General features: G+C 48.3%; 2 protein-coding genes across 9 annotated transcripts in view; both read left to right on the forward strand.

The window, feature by feature from the left end:
- The window catches only part of CABP1 (calcium binding protein 1), a 39,080-nt gene extending 22,870 nt beyond the window's left edge, over positions 1–16,210 (forward strand). The window contains exons 1-8 of one of the 8 annotated variants that reach the window (XM_005288673.4): positions 230–365; positions 1,921–2,038; positions 7,741–7,917; positions 11,757–11,787; positions 12,346–12,489; positions 13,987–14,096; positions 14,639–14,786; positions 15,599–16,210. In XM_005288673.4, the coding sequence (XP_005288730.1) occupies positions 1,994–2,038; positions 7,741–7,917; positions 11,757–11,787; positions 12,346–12,489; positions 13,987–14,096; positions 14,639–14,786; positions 15,599–15,624 (681 nt within the window). In that variant the 5' untranslated portion in view covers positions 230–365; positions 1,921–1,993 and the 3' untranslated portion in view covers positions 15,625–16,210. Of the gene's footprint in view, positions 1–229; positions 366–1,848; positions 2,039–6,964; positions 7,047–7,740; positions 7,918–11,756; positions 11,788–12,345; positions 12,490–13,986; positions 14,097–14,638; positions 14,787–15,598 lie in introns of those variants that run through there. The other 7 variants (XM_042841660.2, XM_065567859.1, XM_065567858.1 and 4 more) reach the window with 7 other exon arrangements.
- The window catches only part of RNF10 (ring finger protein 10), a 207,074-nt gene that overhangs the window by 95,545 nt on the left and 90,282 nt on the right, over positions 1–21,247 (forward strand). The gene's annotated exons all lie outside the window — the stretch shown is intronic.

The following is a 21,247-nucleotide window of genomic DNA, read 5'->3' on the forward strand; positions in this document are numbered from 1 at the left end:
GGACTGTTACTGGAGATGGTGTCAGCTCCCATCACAGTCAGGGCTCCTAAACCAATACTTGAAGTGACTCTTGGTAGAAGAGACCACAGGGCTGAGGAATAGCTGTGAATTCTCTTCACACCTAGGGATCCTACAGTATTTCCCACAGCCGGATAGTATGAAAGCAGAAAAATGACTTCTTTGCTGTTGCCTTGACAGTTCATCCTTCTCCATTCTTACAATCCTACAGGTGAGAACTCATGAAAGGGGAATAACCCTATGTCTCCAGCACAGCAGCACAAGGGCTAAGATCCTGGGGTGGATCCCTTAACAGCTGTTGTTGGAACCACACTTGTGAACAATGTCGTAAAGAAGTTCCGCTGTAGGTGAGAACTCCTAAATCTCCGAGCAGATTAATGAATGTTCTAGAGTACAGCAGCAGCTCCAGCATCATCTCTGTCTTTGCAGTTATAAATGGAATCAGCTCTCCATTCCATGGTCTAGTTATTCTTGTGGAGCCGCAGCCATGGTGGCTTCATAGCTGAGAATGCATCCACCATTAAATTCAAAGCCCTATTGCATGGGATGGTGGTGGATCCTTTCTGTAATTTAAACCTCCCTGAACGTTCTCAGCCTTCTCAAGCCAGAAGTAAATTTGTTTGGGACTCGAATCCCAATTGTTTCAGGGATGGGTATTGCATTGCCCTGTGGTGGGGAAGGAGGAAGGCACCTCCATGTGCCTTAGAATGAGAGATGGGCTTACAGTTCATATCCAGATATATGTGTTGGAGGCCTTAGATTTCCAAGGTGTTTGGAGCTGAGTGTTTGGTTCATCTCACTGCAGATATGGAGTGGGCTATGAAATTTGGATCTGGAATCTGAACTTTTTCCCAGTACATCCCCAGAACTTGGATCAGTCCAGATCCAGGGGCAGAGTCGGCGCTAGGCATAAGCAGACTAAGCAATTGCTTAGCGCCCCAAGCAGCTCAAGGGGATCCCCTATTCATTATTATATGTGGTGTGTGTGTGTGTGAGGAGGAAAAATATTCCTGTTTAGGGCTCCCAATGGGCTAGTACCAGCACTGTCAGGGGTTTGGTTGGGCCCATCTCTGCTCACATGTGTGCAGGGAAAAGCCAACCGTTTGTTATTTTTTAACTACAGAAGGCAGGGGAGACTCTGGCATTTGGCTGGCACTTCATCTCTCCATTATGAAAACTTACTCTCAGGAGGTGAAGCGGGGTCTCGAGGCACTGGGTTGCTGCCTTCAGCTACTTGCTTTGGCCATAGCAGGAAAAGAGCAGTAAGGGAGCCAGCTCCCAGGTCTTCTATTGTTTGTAGAGCAGGAGCAGGTCCCATCCAGATAAATGGTCCATTGCTGTGCTGGTCTGAGCTCCGGTCTCTGCTCAGAGCCTCTAAGTGGATTGCCTTCCATCTAGCCTGGCTTTTTGGTAATTGAAAAGCTCAGAGCAGTTGGAAATGCCAGGGGGGTGGGGGGTGGTAGATACAGAACGAGATGTTCACTGGCTATGGGGACCCAAAGTAGCCAGATTCCCTGGACTCATCATTGAAATCACTTCTTATGGTGCCTCTCTGCTTTAATTTCCCCTGAATCAGCCCTCTCCCATGAGTGAAACAATCTTCACTGCAGATTGAGGGGGGTGGGAGGGATTTGAGCATTAATCTGATGTAGATTATACCTCCGCCTCCCTCTTTCTGTCCTCTCTCTCTCTCTCTTCCTCTTTCTCTCTCTTTCTGTTTCTCTCCCCCTCCTTCTCCTCCTGCTTCATCTTTTCAAGAAAGTGAACATAAAGTAAAAACACAGAGAGAGAGAGAGAGAGAGAGAGAGAGGCAGAGAGAAAAAGCTCCCTGAAGAGGGAAGCCCCAGCAGCCAATAGCTGTTTGGATTTGACTGGTGCTGCCTTTCTTGCTTTGCTCCCAAGGATACCTTTAATGGAATCAATTACCTCGGTTCCTTTATAACCAAGTCCATCGGAAAGGCAGACTCAACATATTATGGGCAACTGTGTGAAGTCTCCACTGAGAAACCTCTCGAAAAAGGTATGTTCCCTGAATCAAAGTGCGTTGTGCGTGTTTCAAGCCCTGCTTCTTGGGACGGATGACGTTGCGGGTAGATGGGAAGGGAAGGTGGGAGGAACATGCAGACTTGTCTGCAAAGGTTTCAGCTCCTTCCCGAAGTCCTTTTCCTAAGAGCTGTGAATGCAAATACGCTGTTCAGAACCTGTGATGATGAACGCCACAGCTGGTGTGTGAATATGTGTGTAAGTATGCGAGTAGGCATGTTTGCATCCGTGTGTGTAAGTGTTTGTATGTGCATACACATGCATTTGTCCACTTGCATGTGGTGCATGTGTATGTGCACAAGCATGTGGGCACATGTTTGTGTACATATTATTTGGTTATATATGCACGTGTGAGCATGTGCACACATTTGTGTGGGTATGCACGTGTGCAAGTTAAGATGTATCTGTTTATCAATGTGTGTGCATGGGAAGGTGCGGATATTTGTGTTGTTTCTCTATGTGTGTGCAGACATGCATGTGAAAATGTGGGAGCACACAAATGTATTAGCATATGTCCCTCTCTGTGTGTATGCAAATGAACACATGAATATGTGTGTTGCGTGTGTGTGCATTTCCGTGTGTATATCTGAATGTGTGTGCATACTCATTCATATGTGTGCAACATCTGTGAGTGAGGATGTGTGGGTAAGTGTATGCATGAGTGCGTGTCCACATGTATAAGTGTGTATGTGTATTTGTGCCTGCATGTGTGCATTTATTCTTGGGTGTCCTCACATATGTGTGGATCTGAGTATTTGTGTATTTGCATATTTGTATGTATCCAGGTTTGTGCATGTATTTATATATATGTGCGTGCCTGCTTTCTGTGGTATGTGTGTGCATGCCCATGTATGAGCATGTGTTTGGCCATGTTTGCTCAGGTGTGTATGTTCATGCTTTTCCTCATGTGTAAGCATGCCCATGTGTGTACACTTTCATGCCCACCCGTACTGCCATGTGTGTCTGTTTGCATTTTACTTGTGGGCTGCTGTGTGCTTAGGTCTCAGAATGGTTCAGGGATTAATTAGATTTAGGAGCTGTGCTGCCACTATGGGCTGAATTGGCAATGGGAATAGTTCTACCTGGGCACTGTGCGTATCAGGATGAGGAAGGCGTTGAGATAGAATGTGCCCATTAGGACTGCTGGAGGAAGGAATTCACTTGGGGACGCTGAACCAAATAATAATTCACCACGAAATGCTCTGCTTGTTCCTTACAAAGGGGAAGGTCATAATAGGCAATGACAATGCACCGCACTGAGGGAGCTCACAGCATGGAGGCCTCACTGGCAGTGAAATGGCATTGCTGTGAGGAAGCCATAATGAGGAGGCCTCGCGGGCAATGAACTGGCACTGCCACGAGGAAGCTCACAGTGCAGAGGTCTTACCAGCAGTGAAATGGTGCTGCTGTGAGGACACTCACTGCAGTCTGGAGTCACTGAGTACCTTGCCAGCCATGAAACGGCCCTGCCACAAGGAAGCTCACGGCGTGGAGGCCTCCCCAGCCATGGCCCTGCCACAAGGACGCTCACGGCATGGAGGCCTCCCCAGCCATGAAATGGCCCTACCATGAGGGAGCTCACGGTGTGGAGGCCTTGCTAGCAGTGAATTTTTTCTGGCCTTGGGTTTGTCACTTTTGTGGGGCATCTCACTGCTGTAAGCTCAGCGACCACAAACAAGGCACAAGTGTAAGTTAAATCTGGAGTGTTTCCTGGTAATGACAGAGCATTGCTGTGCGGGAGGGAGCCCACCCCAGCAGCCCCAGCTGATTTATGGGGTATGTAATGAGGCAATTCATTCCAAAGCAGTTAGACAGGGCTGAGCTCTCCCTTTTGGTCAGTGTGACCCTGGGGAAGAAGCAGGAGAGGCACTTGGGGTTCAGCCAGCTGGAGTGCCTAAACTTTGCACATGTGAAAGGGCCATTCTGGCAATTTGTAGCCTGCCTCCAATGCACATAAAATGGAACAGAATGTACTTGCACTCGTCTCTAATGTGGAGATGTGGTTTGCAGAGAATACAGGTCCCAGCATGCAGCAGGCCCTGACTGCTTAGATCAAAATGGAGCATTGCATTCTGGAACTTGTAGCTTGTCTAGGCCCTACCTTTATTTGTATTTAATCCTTCATTTCTAAGAGCCATTTAAAGTGATGTATTCTGCACATAGTTCCAAAGAGTAGGAATGAAGGGGTTAAAGTTGAGGAAGCCCACAGGCCACATTCTAGAACTCTGTAAGCTCCTCTTTGGCCCTTATATTAAGGCCTCAGGGCCCAGTGCTGTGAGGTGCTGAGTCCCCTACACCGCTGTTGACCTCATTGCAGCCTGGAGTCACTGAGTACCTTGCAGGATCAGACCATTACATGACATAACCTCAGACTGCTGCTCTGTATAACATTCCTCCTCTCTTCCTCAGGTTTTGACATTGGCAAAGGAGAGATGGGACATAGGCTGAGCTAGACTTTGTCAGGGAGATTTCTCCTACTCTCCCCAGCTCCACTGAGTTTTCATGTCCTGTTCTGAGACTGAGGAACCACCTTGGCTAGAATGATGCCAAGCAGGGCGCTCTTCTTGCTGGTCTCCTCCATTTGTTCCTTCCAAATGCGGCCTGTCGAGTGGAAGCAGAGACTTTAACGTGACTAGGAGAACAGGGTTAGGAACCTGGAGGCCTCTTGCTTTTGATAAACCTCCCTCAGGGAGAGGAAGGATGGATTTTGCATGACAGAGATGCTGCCTCCTGCACTTCTTTGAACATGGGGGAGGGCATCATTTCAAATTGAGGCAAGAGGGTAGAAGAGCCTCAGATAATCATCTGTCACCCAAACACTTTCCCTAGCAGCTTCTCTCACTGCAGTGTTCCCAGCACTCTTTATTGTGGAGGCTGTGTATATATGAGAGAGGAACTCTACACAGACAAACTGAGACTTCCCTGAGTAGCTTAGACAGAGGAGGAAGCCCTGGAAATAGTGGATATGAAGTGTCCTGAGAGAGCAGGGAACGGGCTCACTTTGAACTCTGGCAGACAAGACAGAAAGTTCAGAATAATCTGGAGGGACGGGATGGCTCGGGGGATATGGTTTGGGACTGGTGTATGGACCTTTTCACCTCCACCTCCCTGGTTCACATCCGTCTCTAGTTGATCGTGATCAAAATTCATTCCCGTCCAGTCTCTTGTTGGTAGCCCCCTATTTTGTGCAGAGTGCACCAGTGTCCCCACAGCAGTAAACACTACTGTCACGACACTAATTGACAGTCTCAGCAGAGGCACCTAGGTGTAAATGGGATAAATCTCAGTACTCCGCAGTGTCCCTTGGGGTCAGGACTGAGGCATATTGGCAGGGGAATGTGGGGAAGCCTGCTCTGCTTCTGCCTCTACAGTGGCTAAATAAAAAGCTTCATTCTCCAAGTCACTCAGTTTGGCACCTTTTGCCAGCTCTACAGCCGCCTCTCTGGAGGAGCCCGGCCAAGTGCTTGTATCATCCCAGAACAGCTGTGGGTTTTTATTGGGGAGGGGAGGGAAGAAGGGTTTGAGCCTTCCTCACGATTACCTTGCTTCTATTAGTACTCAGGTCTGCGTATTGCTGCTTCTGCCACGAACAGGTGGCTGGCCTCATTTTGCCTTGTATTCCTCTGTTGGAGGAGCTGTCTCCTCTGCTTTGGCTTGATGTGTTTATGGGACACATGAGGGAAGGGAGACTTTCCAGCACCAGATTGGGGTGGGGGGCGCAAATGGACAGCAACAGCAACCGGTGCTTTGTTAGGGCAGTTCTCGGTGAGCCCTGTAAATGACCCTGGGTCACTAGAGGCAGATGGGTGAGGGGAGACTCACATGGTGTTACACTAGGATAAAGAAGTCCCATTCCCTTTCCCTGCACTACCTGTGGTTCTATGGATCAGCCTGTTCTGTGTCCTTGGCAATTCTCTCCTCAGACTTGTGATTTCTGTCCACATAGGAAAATAATGGGCTAATCTCATCCTTCGTGGAACTCCACTGACTTCATAATAAGATCGAGAGACTAGGTGGCTCAGATAGGGATTAGGAATAGGTTTTGGAACCTTTCACCTTTCATTTGGTTTCAGTGAATTACCCCTGCGACAGATTTGGCCTGAGGTGTATATTTTCAGTCTCTCATATTATATATTGAAAAAGACTCTGGAAAATAAAGCTGGTGATTTACAAAATATGTTGTACCAAAGTGACAAATGTTCACGTCATTATCACACAAATGTCAAGACAATTAGCTGCGCCCGTGATATGCCAGGTGTGGATTGACGTTAGTCTTTTATGTTTGTATAGATAAATTCCCCATCCACCATGTATAATCAGGTGAAGGGTTTCCTTCCCATCTGTGATTTCAATTAGAACCCTGTTATGTTATTTCCTTTCTTTTGTGATTTTTGTGTGTGTGTTATATTGGTCTTGGTGCTTTTGGTGGATAGTCACATGACATTATACATGAGCAGATTGTCTCAAGACTGTGTTTAAAAATGTAAACTACAAAGCATGTGTGCAATGGAGTAACATATGGCAGACGCAGCAAATAGCTACAATAAATGTGAGCAAGTGTGAGTGGGGAGCAAATGTGGCCTGCTTCTCAGCCCTGAAAGAAGTTGTTCAAGATTTGAAGGATGAGTCAATATAAAAAGACAATGGCTGCGGACAAAGTCTCCCAGATGAACCCTGGGAATGCCATCAGTACAAGCAGGCGCTCATTCCTGAAGCAGAAATATGATTGTTAATATTTACTGTATAAAACCAAAGGTCCTGTGGGTAGTGCTGGCTTTTTATAGCTGCATGGGAATACCAGGATGAGACATTTCCGCCAGAGCCAGAGAAAAGCATTTCTATATAAGGAAAGCATTGGCTCCTCAGTGGAGCCTGGAGCTCCAACCTCAGATTCTATTCTGGAGTCCCAACTGGCTGGGATGTGTGGACTCCTTGAGAATGGTCTGTGAAAATGCAGAGCAGACAAGGCTGCAAGGACTGGGACTGTAAGTCACCTGAATAGATTACATTTTCATAGGCTCGGTCAGTTATTGTAACTAATTAGAATTGTAATTGTCTGGAACCCAGCTCGCTGACACTGTAAACGGCCGTCTGACAGTTTTAGTATGATTGTGGTACAGGTGTTAATACAGAGCTCTAAGCTGTTGAACTGTGTTGCCTGAAAGTGACTTGAAGCCAAACTTAGTCTCTCTGTACAGGTTCTGTGCCTGCTGTTCAGTGGAGGTCCCTGATGGAAGCTTCTCTCCCAGTAATCTCCTTCTGTACACACACAGACTGTTATGTCTGAGCGTGCTATTCCCTTGCAGGCCACACATGAAATCATTCACTCTGGGGCTGGAGATGGGAGGGACCGGACATGTTCATTTTCTATCCTGGCCCTTTCATCTGTAGCTGGAGGGATGTGTGCAGCTTTGAGAAAGTTTGATGTAATTTCAAAGTGAAATCTTCCTGGTTGGCTGGACTTTTATCAGCCATTGACAGTGAACTCCTGTACCTACTACTTCTATACAAGCCTGTACTACTAGACTGGTGGGAGGGACCCAGCATGGAAAGATGAAGGAAATTTAGGGCTAATTACTCTGTCAGGCAGCCCAGTAAAACATCAGATCAAAGACTGAGAGACATGGGGAGGTAACTTCCTCTGTTGTATTGTTTACTTGCTGCTGATTGGCTGGGAAGATTCGTCATGAGGAGAAGACCTGCTATAAGGCTGTTCAGACGAGTGAAGAGGGACCGTCAGCCTGCGAGTACCAAGGTCCACTCATGATGCTGGCCCAGAACTGCGCCGTCATGCACAACCTCCTGGGGCCAGCATGCATCTTCCTGAGGAAGGGCTTCGCAGAAAACAGGCAGCCTGTACGTAAGTTACACCCTGCTGGGCGAGAAATATACAAAACACAATGCCCACATTGCCACAAACGGGTAGCCACACATGTTGCCTACGTACATGGGACTCTGAGATCCCCCAGCGACGGGTCACAAACCTACAGCCTCAGACCTGCAAATGCACTTACAGACTCACATACATGCTCAGGCATGTGAACTGGAAGATATGCGGAGATACCCTGGCACCTAGGTAGTAGGCATTGTAGAAATACGTATACAGATGGATAGATCAGTCGACTGAAACACTCACAGTCATACGGACTCAGATATACCTGAGGAGTCCAATGTTCAAATATGACACTCCTGTGAGACATCAACATCCCATACATGGAGGCTCAGATTAGTACGTAGAGCCTAAATGGCCGCTATATGTGCTTCACTGGATTTGACTGTCCCATCAAGGTGCCCACATTTGAAGCATACTCAAATATGGCCTGAGATGCATACCCCTCCACAAGCTCAGATTCCTACACACATCCATGCACAGTCTCATGTCTGCACAGGAGAACACATACATGCAAACCTCAAAATAGCTACCTGTTCACACACCTTCAAATAGCAATGCACAAACAAGTATCAGTACCTATATACCCACTAATATACAGCACACACCTATATTTATATTTCTATCCATCCAAGCATATATATGCATACATACACATCCATTCCTGCAACCTTAAAATATGCAAAAATATATACACAGACATGTCAAATGTACATAGAGACATGTTTACATAATGTACATTCACAGTAACATAAAGCACATATCCCTGTACGCAAACATTTAATATCTATACTAACGTACTTAAACACATATACAGAGACACCATATTATTAACACATATATAGGCATATATGTGATTAGGTGTACACACTTGCATACACTCATCCAGTACATTACATGCTCCTCCAGTCAAACAAAACTCATCCTCAATGTCTGAGATTCATGGCAGTTAAAATCCAGTTGTCAGGCATCCCTCCACAATAAATCTCTGTTCTATATACTCACACGCAAAGACACACTTGTCCTTAGCTGGAATAGAATCAAGGACCTTTAGTTCCAAAACCTAATCCCTTTCCATTTGAGCTGAAGACAAGTCACCATTTGTTATTGCTCACTGTAAGTTTTTGTTCTCTGCAGCCTCCAACCACTAGCAGACAATCGCATATTCCATTAGCCAGTACATTAAAACACATGCAGAAATATTCTCAAGCAAGTGCACACACACATATGTATATACTGGCACACAAACATCTACCAAATCATATGTGCTTATATAAAGAACTGGATCCAAATTCCATTTAGAATGTCAATAGCTTGCAGGTGACTATATCCACCATGTTCAGAGCCTGGAAATTCATAATATCCTAGGAGGCTCCAAAGGGAGGAGCACAGACATCTCTGACAACAGCCCTGGTGCGGAGTGAATGTATTTATAAACAGCTGTTCTCCTCATTGGCTCTTTAGACCAGCAGGATTTTGTGTGCATAGGACAGAAATAAATTAATGCCAGAAAGTTTCTTATGATGGAGTGGTTGATGATCACCTCTAGTGTATTCCTAGGACCTGAGCTCTTTGAACAGGTGTATCCCTTTTTCCATATGTTCTCCTCAGAAAGCTTTACACTGCTTCAGCTGATTTCTTCTTAAGCAGATGTTTTCCTATTTAATAATTTTTAAGAGAGCTTCCTTGGACTTTAAAACAGAAAATCTCCTTATGACACCAGTTACAGTTTGGGCTAGATTTTCCAAGGGACCTGGAGTGGCCTCTTCTTTTGCACATACAGTCTTTGGCTCCCTCCAATGATAGAATCTACACACACAAAGAAGTGCTCACATCTCTGCACATGCAGATGCCTCTATGTGCAAAAATAGAAGCCAGGCTGAAGAAGTCTTGAGACTTTCTCTTGGACATTCTGGTGTGTTAATGATGCTGGCTATAACGGGGTACAGCATGATCTAGTGGTTAAAGCACAGGCCTAGATGGCAGGAGACCTGTGTTCTCAGCCAGATGCTGCCACAGATGCAGTGAGTAACCTTGCATGAGTCAATTCACTGTTCTGTAAAATGGAGTTGATGATGATACCTCTATATCTTGAACATTCCTGATCAGACTGGTGGTGCTCAAGAAGGACTCCTGGGGTCATTAAAGTTCATAAAGAGCTTGGAGACTCTTGGCTGGAGATATGCGAACAGTGCTTAATTTGTAATGAAAGAGGTGCCGGGCCTCAAGCAATTTTTTTACTTTCATAACTGATGCGGCTATGAACTGCCCAGCCCAGAGATACTGGGGCTATGAACTGCCCAGCCCAGAGATACCGAGGCTATGAACTGCCCAGCCCAGAGGTGCTGGGGCTCAGCCCTGGCAAGCTCTGGCACAGATTAAACCCTGTGTTACTGTAATTCATGATAATATCACTGATAGGAAGGCAATGAGGCCTCCTGTGCCTGCTTTAAACAGTGTGAACTCTTTTACAAATCAGTGTCTATGAAAGCAGAAGAAATGGGATGACATGTTTGAAATGACCAGATCTGTGAAGGATGAAACTGCAGAGCTAGAGCTCTCTGAAAGTTCCATGCAGCACAGAGATGCCTCTGGGAAGGTTATGAATGACAAGCTGATAATTTCTCTGGCACAGCCCCTTTTTGCACAGACGTAAACCAGTGTGTGTCCTAGTTTGCTGTATTCTCCGGGCAGCCACCGCTAGAGTTACCACAGAAGCCTGCGGTTAATTAGCAAGAGCTCATCCTTATGAAACAGATCAAGGGCACAGTCTCCAGGGACCTGTGGTGAGGCTGCAGACCCCTGGGAGATGAGGGGAGAAGCCAGAACTCAGACAAGAAGGGAAATTTTGTCTCGGTTTCCAAATTCTCAGATATTCTGGATTTGCCTGGGAGCCATGAGTGGAGTTAGAAGGGGTTTTTAGTAACCAGAAAGCAGTGCATTTCCACACTCATCTTTTCTTCCTCTTGATGCAGTCTCTGGAGTTTTCCTATACTCTTTTACATCCCTCCCCTCTCTGAAAAAATCAAACCAAATTAGATGTTTGAAGTTGCAGTGTTTCCTGATCATGGTGAATCCTTGTCCTGTTTTGTTTGTAGATGACCTTGCTGCTGTATGTTTTTGTTTCTCTGCCTACATGCTTGGGTTTGAAATGTTTGTATCTGGGCTGAGCTCACTGCTTCTATAGTTGCAGTCCCTCCCTACAGGAGTGGCTCTAGGGAATAGGATTGAGAGAGCTCATGGCTGCTCTCCCTCCCAGCAGCAATCACTATAGGCTTGCTGGTTGTGGGGCAGCTCGCAGCTATTTCCAGACCCAGACGTTCCCAGCAGGAGTTGCTGTAGGGAATACGGTAAGAGCTTCAGAGGAGCTCCGAACTACAGCAGTGCCAGACTCTGCCACTCAGAGTCACTGTAGGGGAATGATACAGGCACACGGTGGAGGCTCTCAGTGCCAGCTCATCCATCTGAAGTGGAGTGCTGGAGTCCCTTTGAGAAGCCTGTGTTGCCCTGGACCTTAGGTGTGGAACAACACTTCTATTTGGCCACCTGGCCAGCAGGCGAAATGGAGATGGGCTTCCACAGAGAAGTATGCAGGCAGCTGCTGGCACCCTCCTAATAGGAAAGGGAGTGATGTCAAAGCCTTACCAGGTAGATAGGATTAAACATGTCATCACCTTCTTGTTTCTTCTGTCACTTTCTTGCTTGTGCGTGATGCTCCCAAACCTGCCTGTACTCATAAGTGCTATTCTGATACCACTTTCCTATCAAATGGTTGGGTTTAACAGAAGATGTTCTCTCATTGCAGGACAGAGAACTGCGACCAGAAGAAATTGAAGGTAAAACTTTGACCCTTCCTCCATATCTCACTTTCTCTCTGCTCAGTGAAAATATACTGCTGGCCAGACTGATCACAGCGGGGAGAAATCTGGGGTAAAACTAGGTAGATGAGCTCATAGCTGTTCCCATTCTAGATACTCCCTGCAGAAGATATCATAGGGAACGGTGCAGAAGTGCTGACTTTGGGGCAGCTCACATGCACTCCATCTCCTGACAGAGGGGCTGTAGATTGTAGTGTTGTAGTGATGATTTTGGGGGAGATCACATTTGCTCCATCTCCTGCAGGAGGGCTGTAGAACATAGTGTAGGAGTGCTGACTATCTGACCATTCAAAGACTCTGCAATCTGAGCAGGGACTGCTGTGGGGAATGGTGCAGAAATGCTAGCAGGGTGGAGCTCAGAGCTCCTCCAGTTCTAGCTTCTCTCCGGGGAATCTGCAGGGGGAATGTGCACCTTCCTAGCATCCCAGAGTGCTGCTGACTCCTTGGGGGGTGTTCTGGGAACTGTATCTAACACCATCACTGACAACATTGTCCTTATTGGATTCACCCTGACAGAGTTAAGAGAAGCCTTCAAGGAGTTTGATAAAGACAAGGATGGGTTTATCAACTGCAGGGACCTGGGGAACTGCATGCGGACCATGGGCTACATGCCTACCGAGATGGAGCTCATAGAGCTATCCCAGCAGATCAACATGAATTGTGAGTGTGACCCCTCACTTGCATGTTCCCCTGTCACTGCCATTCTCCGCCTCCGTACGCTGGGCTTTAGCTGTCAGTCTCTTGCTCTCATCTGTTCCTCTTCCTTTGTTCTCCTGCCTGCCTGCCTGCCTGCCTGTCTGTCACCCACTCTCTCTGCTAGTCCATCTGTCTGTTTGACTAGTTCTCTGGGCATCAGTTTGCTTGTCTCCAGCCTACCAACCTATCTGGGTTTGTAGATAGTTGTGAGGTATAAAAGCAATGTGTTGAGACAAACACACCAACATAGGACTGCCCTTGGTGTTGCCGTTGATATGGGTGTTTAAGACATTGGTGTGCAGCTGCTGCATGTTGTTGTATTGAACCTGGTCTCTAGGCGGTGTGTGCTGAGGAGGGAGACTGGGTGTTGAGAGGAGGGAGATCCTTTGGTGTGAGGGTGGGGCTATGTTGGAGCAGAGTGCTGGGGTGTTTAGCTCGAGGTGTGAGTGTATTGAGGAGATAGCTCTGGTGTGTGGGGAGTGATGGGCTGAGGGGCTACCCTCTGTCCATCTGCTGTCACATGAAAGGTGGAATAATGGGAAAGAGTCTGTGATCGGATATGGCTGTATTTGTGTCCTTTCCTTCTATTGTCAGTTCTTTGTCCTTACACCTGTCTGCAGCAGTGCTGTATGGTGCCCACAGGAATATTCACTAGGCATTATTTGTTGTACTCCCTGGGCTAGAAACTGTTAATCATCCAGAGAGGGAGCAGAATGAGTACCATGTGAAAATAACACATAACAAATAGCAGAGAACCAGGGCACTGGTTGCCATGTGATCCACAGGCTGTATAACTAGGTCAGGCGGTCTGGTGATCTACAGGCTGTATAATTAGGTCAGTCTGGTGATCTGACAGACAGGTAGGAACTTGAGGAACTCCTCACCAATTGCAGCTACTTCATAAACAGGAAAATGCATTAATTTGTTGAATACACTGTTTGTTACAAATAGCTTGTCCAGCTGTGGTGTTGAGCTTCTGGGACAGATTTTCTCCCCTGCTCCAGTGCAGTATAGGGCCCATACAGGAGATGTAACTGGCTGAGGCAGAATTCCCTCTGTTCAGACACACCTGCAGGGCTGCCATGTGCTTGCCCGCTCACAAGCCCTGAGGGACGATGTATGCTGGGAACAGATCCATAGCACACAGTGATGTGGGGATTCTGAGGTGCCTGCTGCCCATAGGCAGCCTGGGATGGGCCGCTGTAATTTAGAGGAGCTGGGACCCTTTCAGACCCGTCCAGAATCCAGAGGGTGCAAAGATGGTGTAAAGCCACCTTTGCTTCTCCTCCCCCTGAACTTCACTCTCTGTGCTGTGCCTCCTGGAGAGTCAGACCCTGACCCTCCCATGGGTGGCTGATCTCCAGTGGAAGCCATGTGTGGATGTGTTACCTTGGGTGCTCGGCTGGGCTAAGGAAAAGGGCGTATTAATGTCTTACACAAAAATTTCCCCTTGGTCCCAAGTGGGCGGTCATGTGGATTTTGAAGATTTTGTGGAGCTGATGGGACCAAAGCTTTTGGCAGAAACTGCAGATATGATTGGTGTAAAGGAGCTACGTGATGCCTTCAGAGAGGTGAGCGCCCCCCGTTCTGCGGGACCCCCTCAGAGAGGTGAGCGACCCCGTGCTGCGGGACCCCTTCAGAGAGATGAGCGCCCCCTCTCATGTAGTAAAAGTGGAGAGAAGGGGAGAGCAGAGGCAGGAAAGAGAGATCAGTGGGGGAATGAGGAGGAGGAGCGAGCATATACAGTAAAGAGGACCCTGAGAAGGAAAGAAGAGAAACCAAGTATGGATAGGAGGGGAGCACAAGGAGTGCAAAGGCCTGAAAGGGAACAAAGGAGGAAGATGAGCCAAGCACAGCGATGATGTATGGAGTCTGTGAGGAGAGGAAAAGGACCTGAGGGAACAGAGTGGCATCAGAGCAGGAGGAGAGAAGATGCCTAAGGAAGGAAAGAGAGAGCCAAGAGGGACTCAGGGGACTTCATGGACAAATATGTGCAGTCAGGAGGGGAAAACATGGGACCCAAGTCTGGAGACTGTAGGTACCCAAGAAAGCAAGTCAGGGTCCACTCCAGCTGACTGTGCTCTTTCTGCTGTTGTTTGTGGTCTCCCTGCAGTTTGACACCAATGGTGATGGAGAGATCAGCACCAGTGAGCTGCGGGAGGCCATGAAGAAGCTGCTGGGGCAGCAGGTGGGCCATCGGGATATTGAAGAGATCATCCGAGATGTGGACCTGAACGGAGATGGGCACGTGGATTTTGAAGGTGAGAGAGAATGCGCTACTGTCCATCTTCACGGGGGTCAGGCAGGATTTCGGATCAGAGACTGGGTCATTGCCCTGCTCCAGGAATGGAGGAAGGAAAATGATCTCTATGCTCTAAGAGGCCCAGGTATCTGTGGAATGGGGTGAGAGGCAGCTGGATCAGAATCTCCTGGGATTCTCCCTAGTTAGGATAAGGCTATTGGGAGAAAGATGGCTGGTGTAGGAAATTCCTGGTTAGTGGTGTCTGCTGTACAACTCTTCTCAATGCATCTCAGTGTTAAGCATGCCTCCATGGATCACATACTAGACAGACTGTCCCTATGTCAGAGGAGAAACTTCTCTGTGGCCATGTGCAGCCCAATGGTGGATTTCTGTTTCCTCCCCAGTGCCCTCTGGTCCATACGCAGGCGGCTAGCCTGAGCTGCTACCCATGCTGCCGTGGCCACACTGCTATTTTAGTGTGCTAGCCCGAGCAGAGCTAGTGCATTTACATTTATTCAAGTTGGGAATCACATCTGCCAGCTGCTGTGTAGACATACTGTGTCAGTGTCCAGCAAAGAGTTTAGTGTGGAAATGAGACATTACATTGTTCTAGGGCAGGTGTCCCAAATTATGAACTGCCCTGGCTAGTGGGATCCTTTAACACGTTGCATAAACTCTCCAATGTCAGTAAAGAAATCAAACTAGTGAGCAGTGTGGATGGGGCTTTCCTGTTGGCTGCATAGTGTCTCAGGATGATGAGAGTTGGGATGGGAATGTGTTGGTACAGTTGGTGTATTCTCCTCTAGCCTCTCTGTTTGTCAATGGCTGCAGAGTTTGTTAGGATGATGTCCCGTTGAAGATTACGCTCATCTGAAGAGGAACCAGCACCTCAGTGAGGGCAGAAGAGACCTGAGTGGAGCATCTAGCCCTGATGTTCCCATGCAAAGGTTTATAGGCTGGATGCATTTGAGAGAGTGCGAGATGACCTGCCTCTCCTGCCCCAAAGTGGTCCCCACACTCCTCCACCCTTTCACACTGTGAAAGACTCATGATGTCCTATAACTGGAACTGTTCCTTCAAGAAGGCGACAGCAGGTAACTGCAGCGCCAGGACAAGCCACGATGTTTTCATGAGATGTTTGCAACTTTAGACTCCTCCCCTCCTGCTTTTATTCTCCCACCGACTGCTGCAAAGCAAGAGAAGAGGGAGCCTCTCGGATTGGGGGATGTAAGCAAAGCCATCTGGGATTGGTGGCTGCAGCAGGTCGCGCTCTGCACCTGTTGGATTCCCTTGGTGAACTGTGTCCGTGTTTGCTGTGTGTCTGTCTGGAGTTATTTATGCCTCCCTGGTACATTCTCGTGTCTTCTGTGGTTACGTTTACCGAGAGCAACTACAAAAACATGTCTGGAAAAAAAAAAAGGTGATAAATGTGCAAACTGAAGCTATGTGTGCAGCCCTGGCCTTTCTGTGGGAGGTGAAGGGCGGGCTGGAGGGAGGAGCATCTGCCAACTGATCCACTCCAACCAGAGTACTTTGGGACCCATGTTGTGGCTGGGGGGACGAGCTGGAGCCAGGGGAGGTAGGTGCTGCTTGTTGCAGGATTGGTGATTGGGTGCTCTTCAGGGTGAGTGATACCTCCAGCCAGTCTAGCCACAGGCAGCGTAATACAAACACAAGATATACACACTGCCAGGTACAAAAGACTTAATGGGCTAAATTCCTCCTTGCTGGAAATCCCTTTAAGTTAGTGGAGTTACACCAGGGATTACAGTGTCCGAGGCTATACGGTCATCCAGAATACAGAGACTCTGTCTGTCTGTTGCCTACTAAGAAGTGCACCCTAGAACACAGTGATGTGTGTGTGCAGACAGTGTGTGTATGCAGTGCATAGATACTGCTGTGATGAGCACAGTACAGAACCCTAGCTAGTTATATATGCATGGGTATGATGGGAGTGTATGTGTGCATGCAATGGGAGTGTTTGTACAGGCATGTCCCTAAGCAACGGGAGTGTGTGTGCTTGCATGTCCTTTGTGTGTGTGTGTGCAATGGGAATGTGTGAAGTGATGGAACAGCGTGTGTATGTGTGAGTGATGAGAGGGAGTGTGCATGGATGCCCCTGTGTATACGTGTGATGGGAATGCCTGCATAGGTGTTGAGTGATAGGAACTTGATGCTTGTGTGTGTGATAAGTGTACACGCACATGGCATACTGAGCAATAGGAACATTGCAGGTGTGTGTGTGTGATGGGAATGAGTTTGCATGAGTGTGGCCACTGGATGAATGGGTAAAATAGTCACAGTAACTGTCTCTTTGGCTGCCTGCTTGCTGCCTGCTTCTGCACTGAGGCTCCTCTGCCTGCAGCAACAGATGGTGGGACATTGTCTTAATTTATTTAAAAACATAAGCCCATTCATGGAGGTTGCACAGAGTCCAAATTGCACAGGATTCCCCAGAATGCATAATCTCACTCACTGGGCACATTCTCTGCTCATTAGTGCTGCTGGGGGCTTACAAATAATCACATATGCTTAGAGTAACCCTGCCAAAGCATCAGTCTGTGAGATGCAGGTGCAGTGCATGTGTTGGGGGGAAGGGTGCTGTGACAGATGGAAGGTAGGGAGGTGCCTTTCCTGTCTGGTGATGGCGGAGATTGGAGGCTTTCTCGCTCTGATCTGGGGCTGTCCGGAAGAAAAGAATATCACTAAACACAATTTCACCTGTGAATCTTGAGTCCAGCTCTGCCGTATGGAGCCACTTGGGCCATGGATTGCATCAGGGTACAGCTGTGCTGCATGACAAGGCTGTAGTTGGGCTAGAGTAGACACGAAAGCCCAAGGTATCTGTTGAGGAAAGTCTTGGCATCCCCCATAAACCCACTAGCTCCTCACTGCAGGATCAGCCGCATGGTAGGTCAGAGAGGGCCGGTCTGAATGCATGCAGTAATTGCTGTTGGATCCAGCAGAATCTCTTCCTCCCAGGGATGGTTTTATTTCCCTATGCAACCTCGAATAATCCCAGGGAGTTTTGCTATTTTTTTTTGTGCTGACAGGGTCAGAGATTAAATCTTCAATCTAATAATCTCATTCCAGGGATAATCCTTTTGCTTTCATCTCCCAGCCAGTGCCAGGAAGGCTTCCAAATAGCCCTGAAGGACAATATGGAACAAGCAAGGCTTCATCTGTCTCCCTTCTCTCTTTCTTGCCGTCGCCCTGTGCTCATCAGGACAAGGCCTCAGGCTACTGTCTCTAAGTGTTTTTGTCCTTAGCTGATTGTGACCATGTTGCTCCTCAAGATAGCACCATCCTATTTCAGTCTATCATGTTCACTGAGCCCTGGTTCTGCCTCCCATCCATGGGTCTCTATTCTCTGTTTTAGCCACCCTGACTACTGATAATTCCTATGGATAATATAGCCTGTAACCTCCCTCCACAGTAAATGACTGGTGCCTTAAGAGGACTAATTGAAGGCACCATCCATGCAGAATAAATACAGGCCCAACACATGAATTAATCTAATTTCAGTGCTGCTTCTAGAGGATGGGGACAGCTCCAGGGATTGGGAAGAAGACACCGGGCCTTTCACTTGAAGGTTACAAGTGTAAACCCAGCGTGGGTCAGAGGACTGGCTGGTTTAGCAGATTAGTAACAAGATACAGAGCCTTTTGTGTCTATAGCACCAGCTCCCATCAATTGGTAGTGTCTGAATGTTACGGACAATGTCAGTGGCCTATTGCAGGTGGGGATGGGATGGTCTCAGTCCTCGTTAGTGAAAGCTGGGTTCCACGACCCACCTGACAGTGGCAGCAGAGGGACCGAGAACTGAATCATGGAGGCTGAACGCCCCTCTTGCAACTAGACCTACCTCCCGGGCCCCCACCTCTTTTGCCACCTCGGATGTTAAGCAAGCCTGCTACTCAGTGAATAATAAGCAGTCTGGCTGGCACAGAGGAAGATACTCTCTTAACTGGAGAGATAAGTGTGGTGTTGGGGAGGGGAGAGACAACAATATGCCACTTTCCCTTTCTCCTGTTCATAGCAGGGACATGTGACCCTTTCCAAGCCAGCTGAGTCTTAGAATTGAAAGGCAGCAGAAGAGATAAAGAGGCCAGCCCATCAGGAGGAGCACCTCCCTCTGAGACAGGAAGGAAGGAGGTCCAAGGTCAGTGTCAGAGGAAGGGATGCCCCCTGTGTGATATGCGACCAGGCAGGGTGCGATGGCCCAGGTTTGCTCATTCAATCCCATAGGAAGCTGAAGTGGGCCTGATACAGAAAAGCACCAGAGGCCAGCCATTAGGTCCCTGTATAATCTCCAAGCAACCCCAATGAAAACGCTCTTCACCACCAACTGTGCAATCCCGAGCGACACATACCAGCCCTCAGTGCAGCAGCAGGTGCATTAGGTTTAGGATGGCAGTGGCTGCCCCTCCTCCAGACAACCCCTCCGTAGTTGTAGTTCAGCGAGCCCCTTCCTGGGTCACAAGACAGAACAATAGGCCAGGAGGAGCTCCCAGCATGCAGTGTAACCTTCTGCTTGGACTGAACGAAGCAAGGCACGGTGATCTGTGTGTCTCTATGGGCTGCACCTCAGGACTACAGATGAAAGTGAAGAACCTGTGAGGTAAGGGCTGTGCTTGAGCGACCCCTTCATAAAGCACAGCCCAGCTCCAGGCCCCCTTTCCGTGTCCCTCCCGGGCAAAGGTTGCCCCACCTTGACATGGGCTGGCCAACTGCTCAGGTTTGTCATGGCTGAGCGATGTCAGCCAGCAAGGCCCCTCACCAGCGGTGCTGCCAGGTCTTGCCATGGCATGCCCCCCAGCGAGGGGATTCTGGCTGGGCTGAAGCCTGGCTGGAGATGAGGCAAAAAGCTCCAGGCCGCTAACAAGATTGAGCCTTGCCTGAGGGACTGAGCCCAGCCCCCCGATTGGCTATCTGCCCCCCTTACTTGCCTCCTGGGGCCCAGCAACAGTCAGAGCTGCTGTAGGAAGAGCTTCCTCAGCTACCCAGAAGCAACTCTCGCAAGAGGAGGGCAGGGAGTAGCAAGAGCTCAGCAGCTCTGCTCCCTCCTGTGAGCAGTGGGGACAGCCCTCTACTCTGCCCCTGCAACACTCAGCCTGGGGAGGGGCAGGGGTACAGAAGAGTTCCCGCTGCAGCCTCTCCCAGGTGTATGTGGGGGGGGGGTGAAGGACCCAGCAGGAGCAAAGGTGAGGCTGGGGGGGCTGAACTGATGGAGGTGGGGGATGTGCTCAACTGAGGAGGGCTGAACTTATGGGGCAGAACTGAAGGGGAAGCTGGGGGGGTAGAACTGATGAGGGGATTGGTTTGGAGGTTGGGAGGCACCAGTAATTGCTGGGCAGGAGACGGGCAGATGTGGGTGTGAGCACTTCTCCAGCAGGGGTCAAAATCACATTTCCCAGTAAAATTGGGACAGTGGACAACACTAATTGTCACACACACATGCAGGGGGTGGGCAAGGGGAGTTCAAAAATCAAAAGACTGACCAAAAACCACAATATACATTTTTTTTAAATCTCATGATTTTTTGGGGTCTGATTCATGATTTTTGATCGCTGGAGGTTGGCCAGTCAGAGGGTTTTTCAGCCACTTCTGATCATAACTGATAACGGCCAACATGTGTATACATGCTTTTGGCACTGACCACCCCTGGGGACCCCAAAGTGCTTTATAAACTTTAGACTCACAGCACCACCAAAATGCAGCCACCTAGGGCAGCGGGAAGGAATTTCAGCTAACGAAGCAGAGGCAATCTCTCTACTGCCACCAAAGTGCCAGGGGAACGTTAATGACCATGCACAGTGGAGAAGGGCTCTGCTTTGAAGGTGCTTTGATCTGAAGTCCCCCACACAGTAAAATATCTCGTGCTCAGTGTATATCCCTCACTAGGATCTCAGGGCTCAGTTGATCCTGTATGGACTTGAACCCATGGCAAGATTAGCTTGAACCTGGAGTTTATATCTCAAAACCATCCCCTTCCTTTTCATGGGTGTTTTACAGACAGGCTATTCTTGTTCATCCTCCCCTTGGCCATTTTATTTCCCTTTTCTAGCTAATGACTCATTATAGTAACTTGTGACATACAAAGAATTGAAGTGCTTAGACGCTGTGCTGCTGACCCAAGCTTCTCACAGCTTAAACTGAGAAATCTTGAGGGATTAGTGAGGATCGGCTGTAATCGGTATAAATGAGCCTAACGAGGCCTCCCTCTGCCCTGCCAACAGAATGGCATTCTTCCAGGACAGGCTGCTTTCACTCTCTGCTAATTGAATTTGGGGGACACCCAGCAGGTCACAGGCACAGCAGGGAGATTAGACTGGGTTTAATCCATCCAGGCACTGGGTCTGTCTGAGCTAGGGGGTGATGCCATTGCCACCTAAGTAACTTTTGTTCCCTGATGGGCATGAAGGACTGTCAGAAGCAGGCAAGATTGCAGCATCATGGGGCTTGATTTTGAGAGGTGCT

This window comes from Chrysemys picta, chromosome 15 (assembly GCF_011386835.1).
Source record: "Chrysemys picta bellii isolate R12L10 chromosome 15, ASM1138683v2, whole genome shotgun sequence".
NCBI classification, from domain to species: domain Eukaryota; kingdom Metazoa; phylum Chordata; order Testudines; family Emydidae; genus Chrysemys; species Chrysemys picta.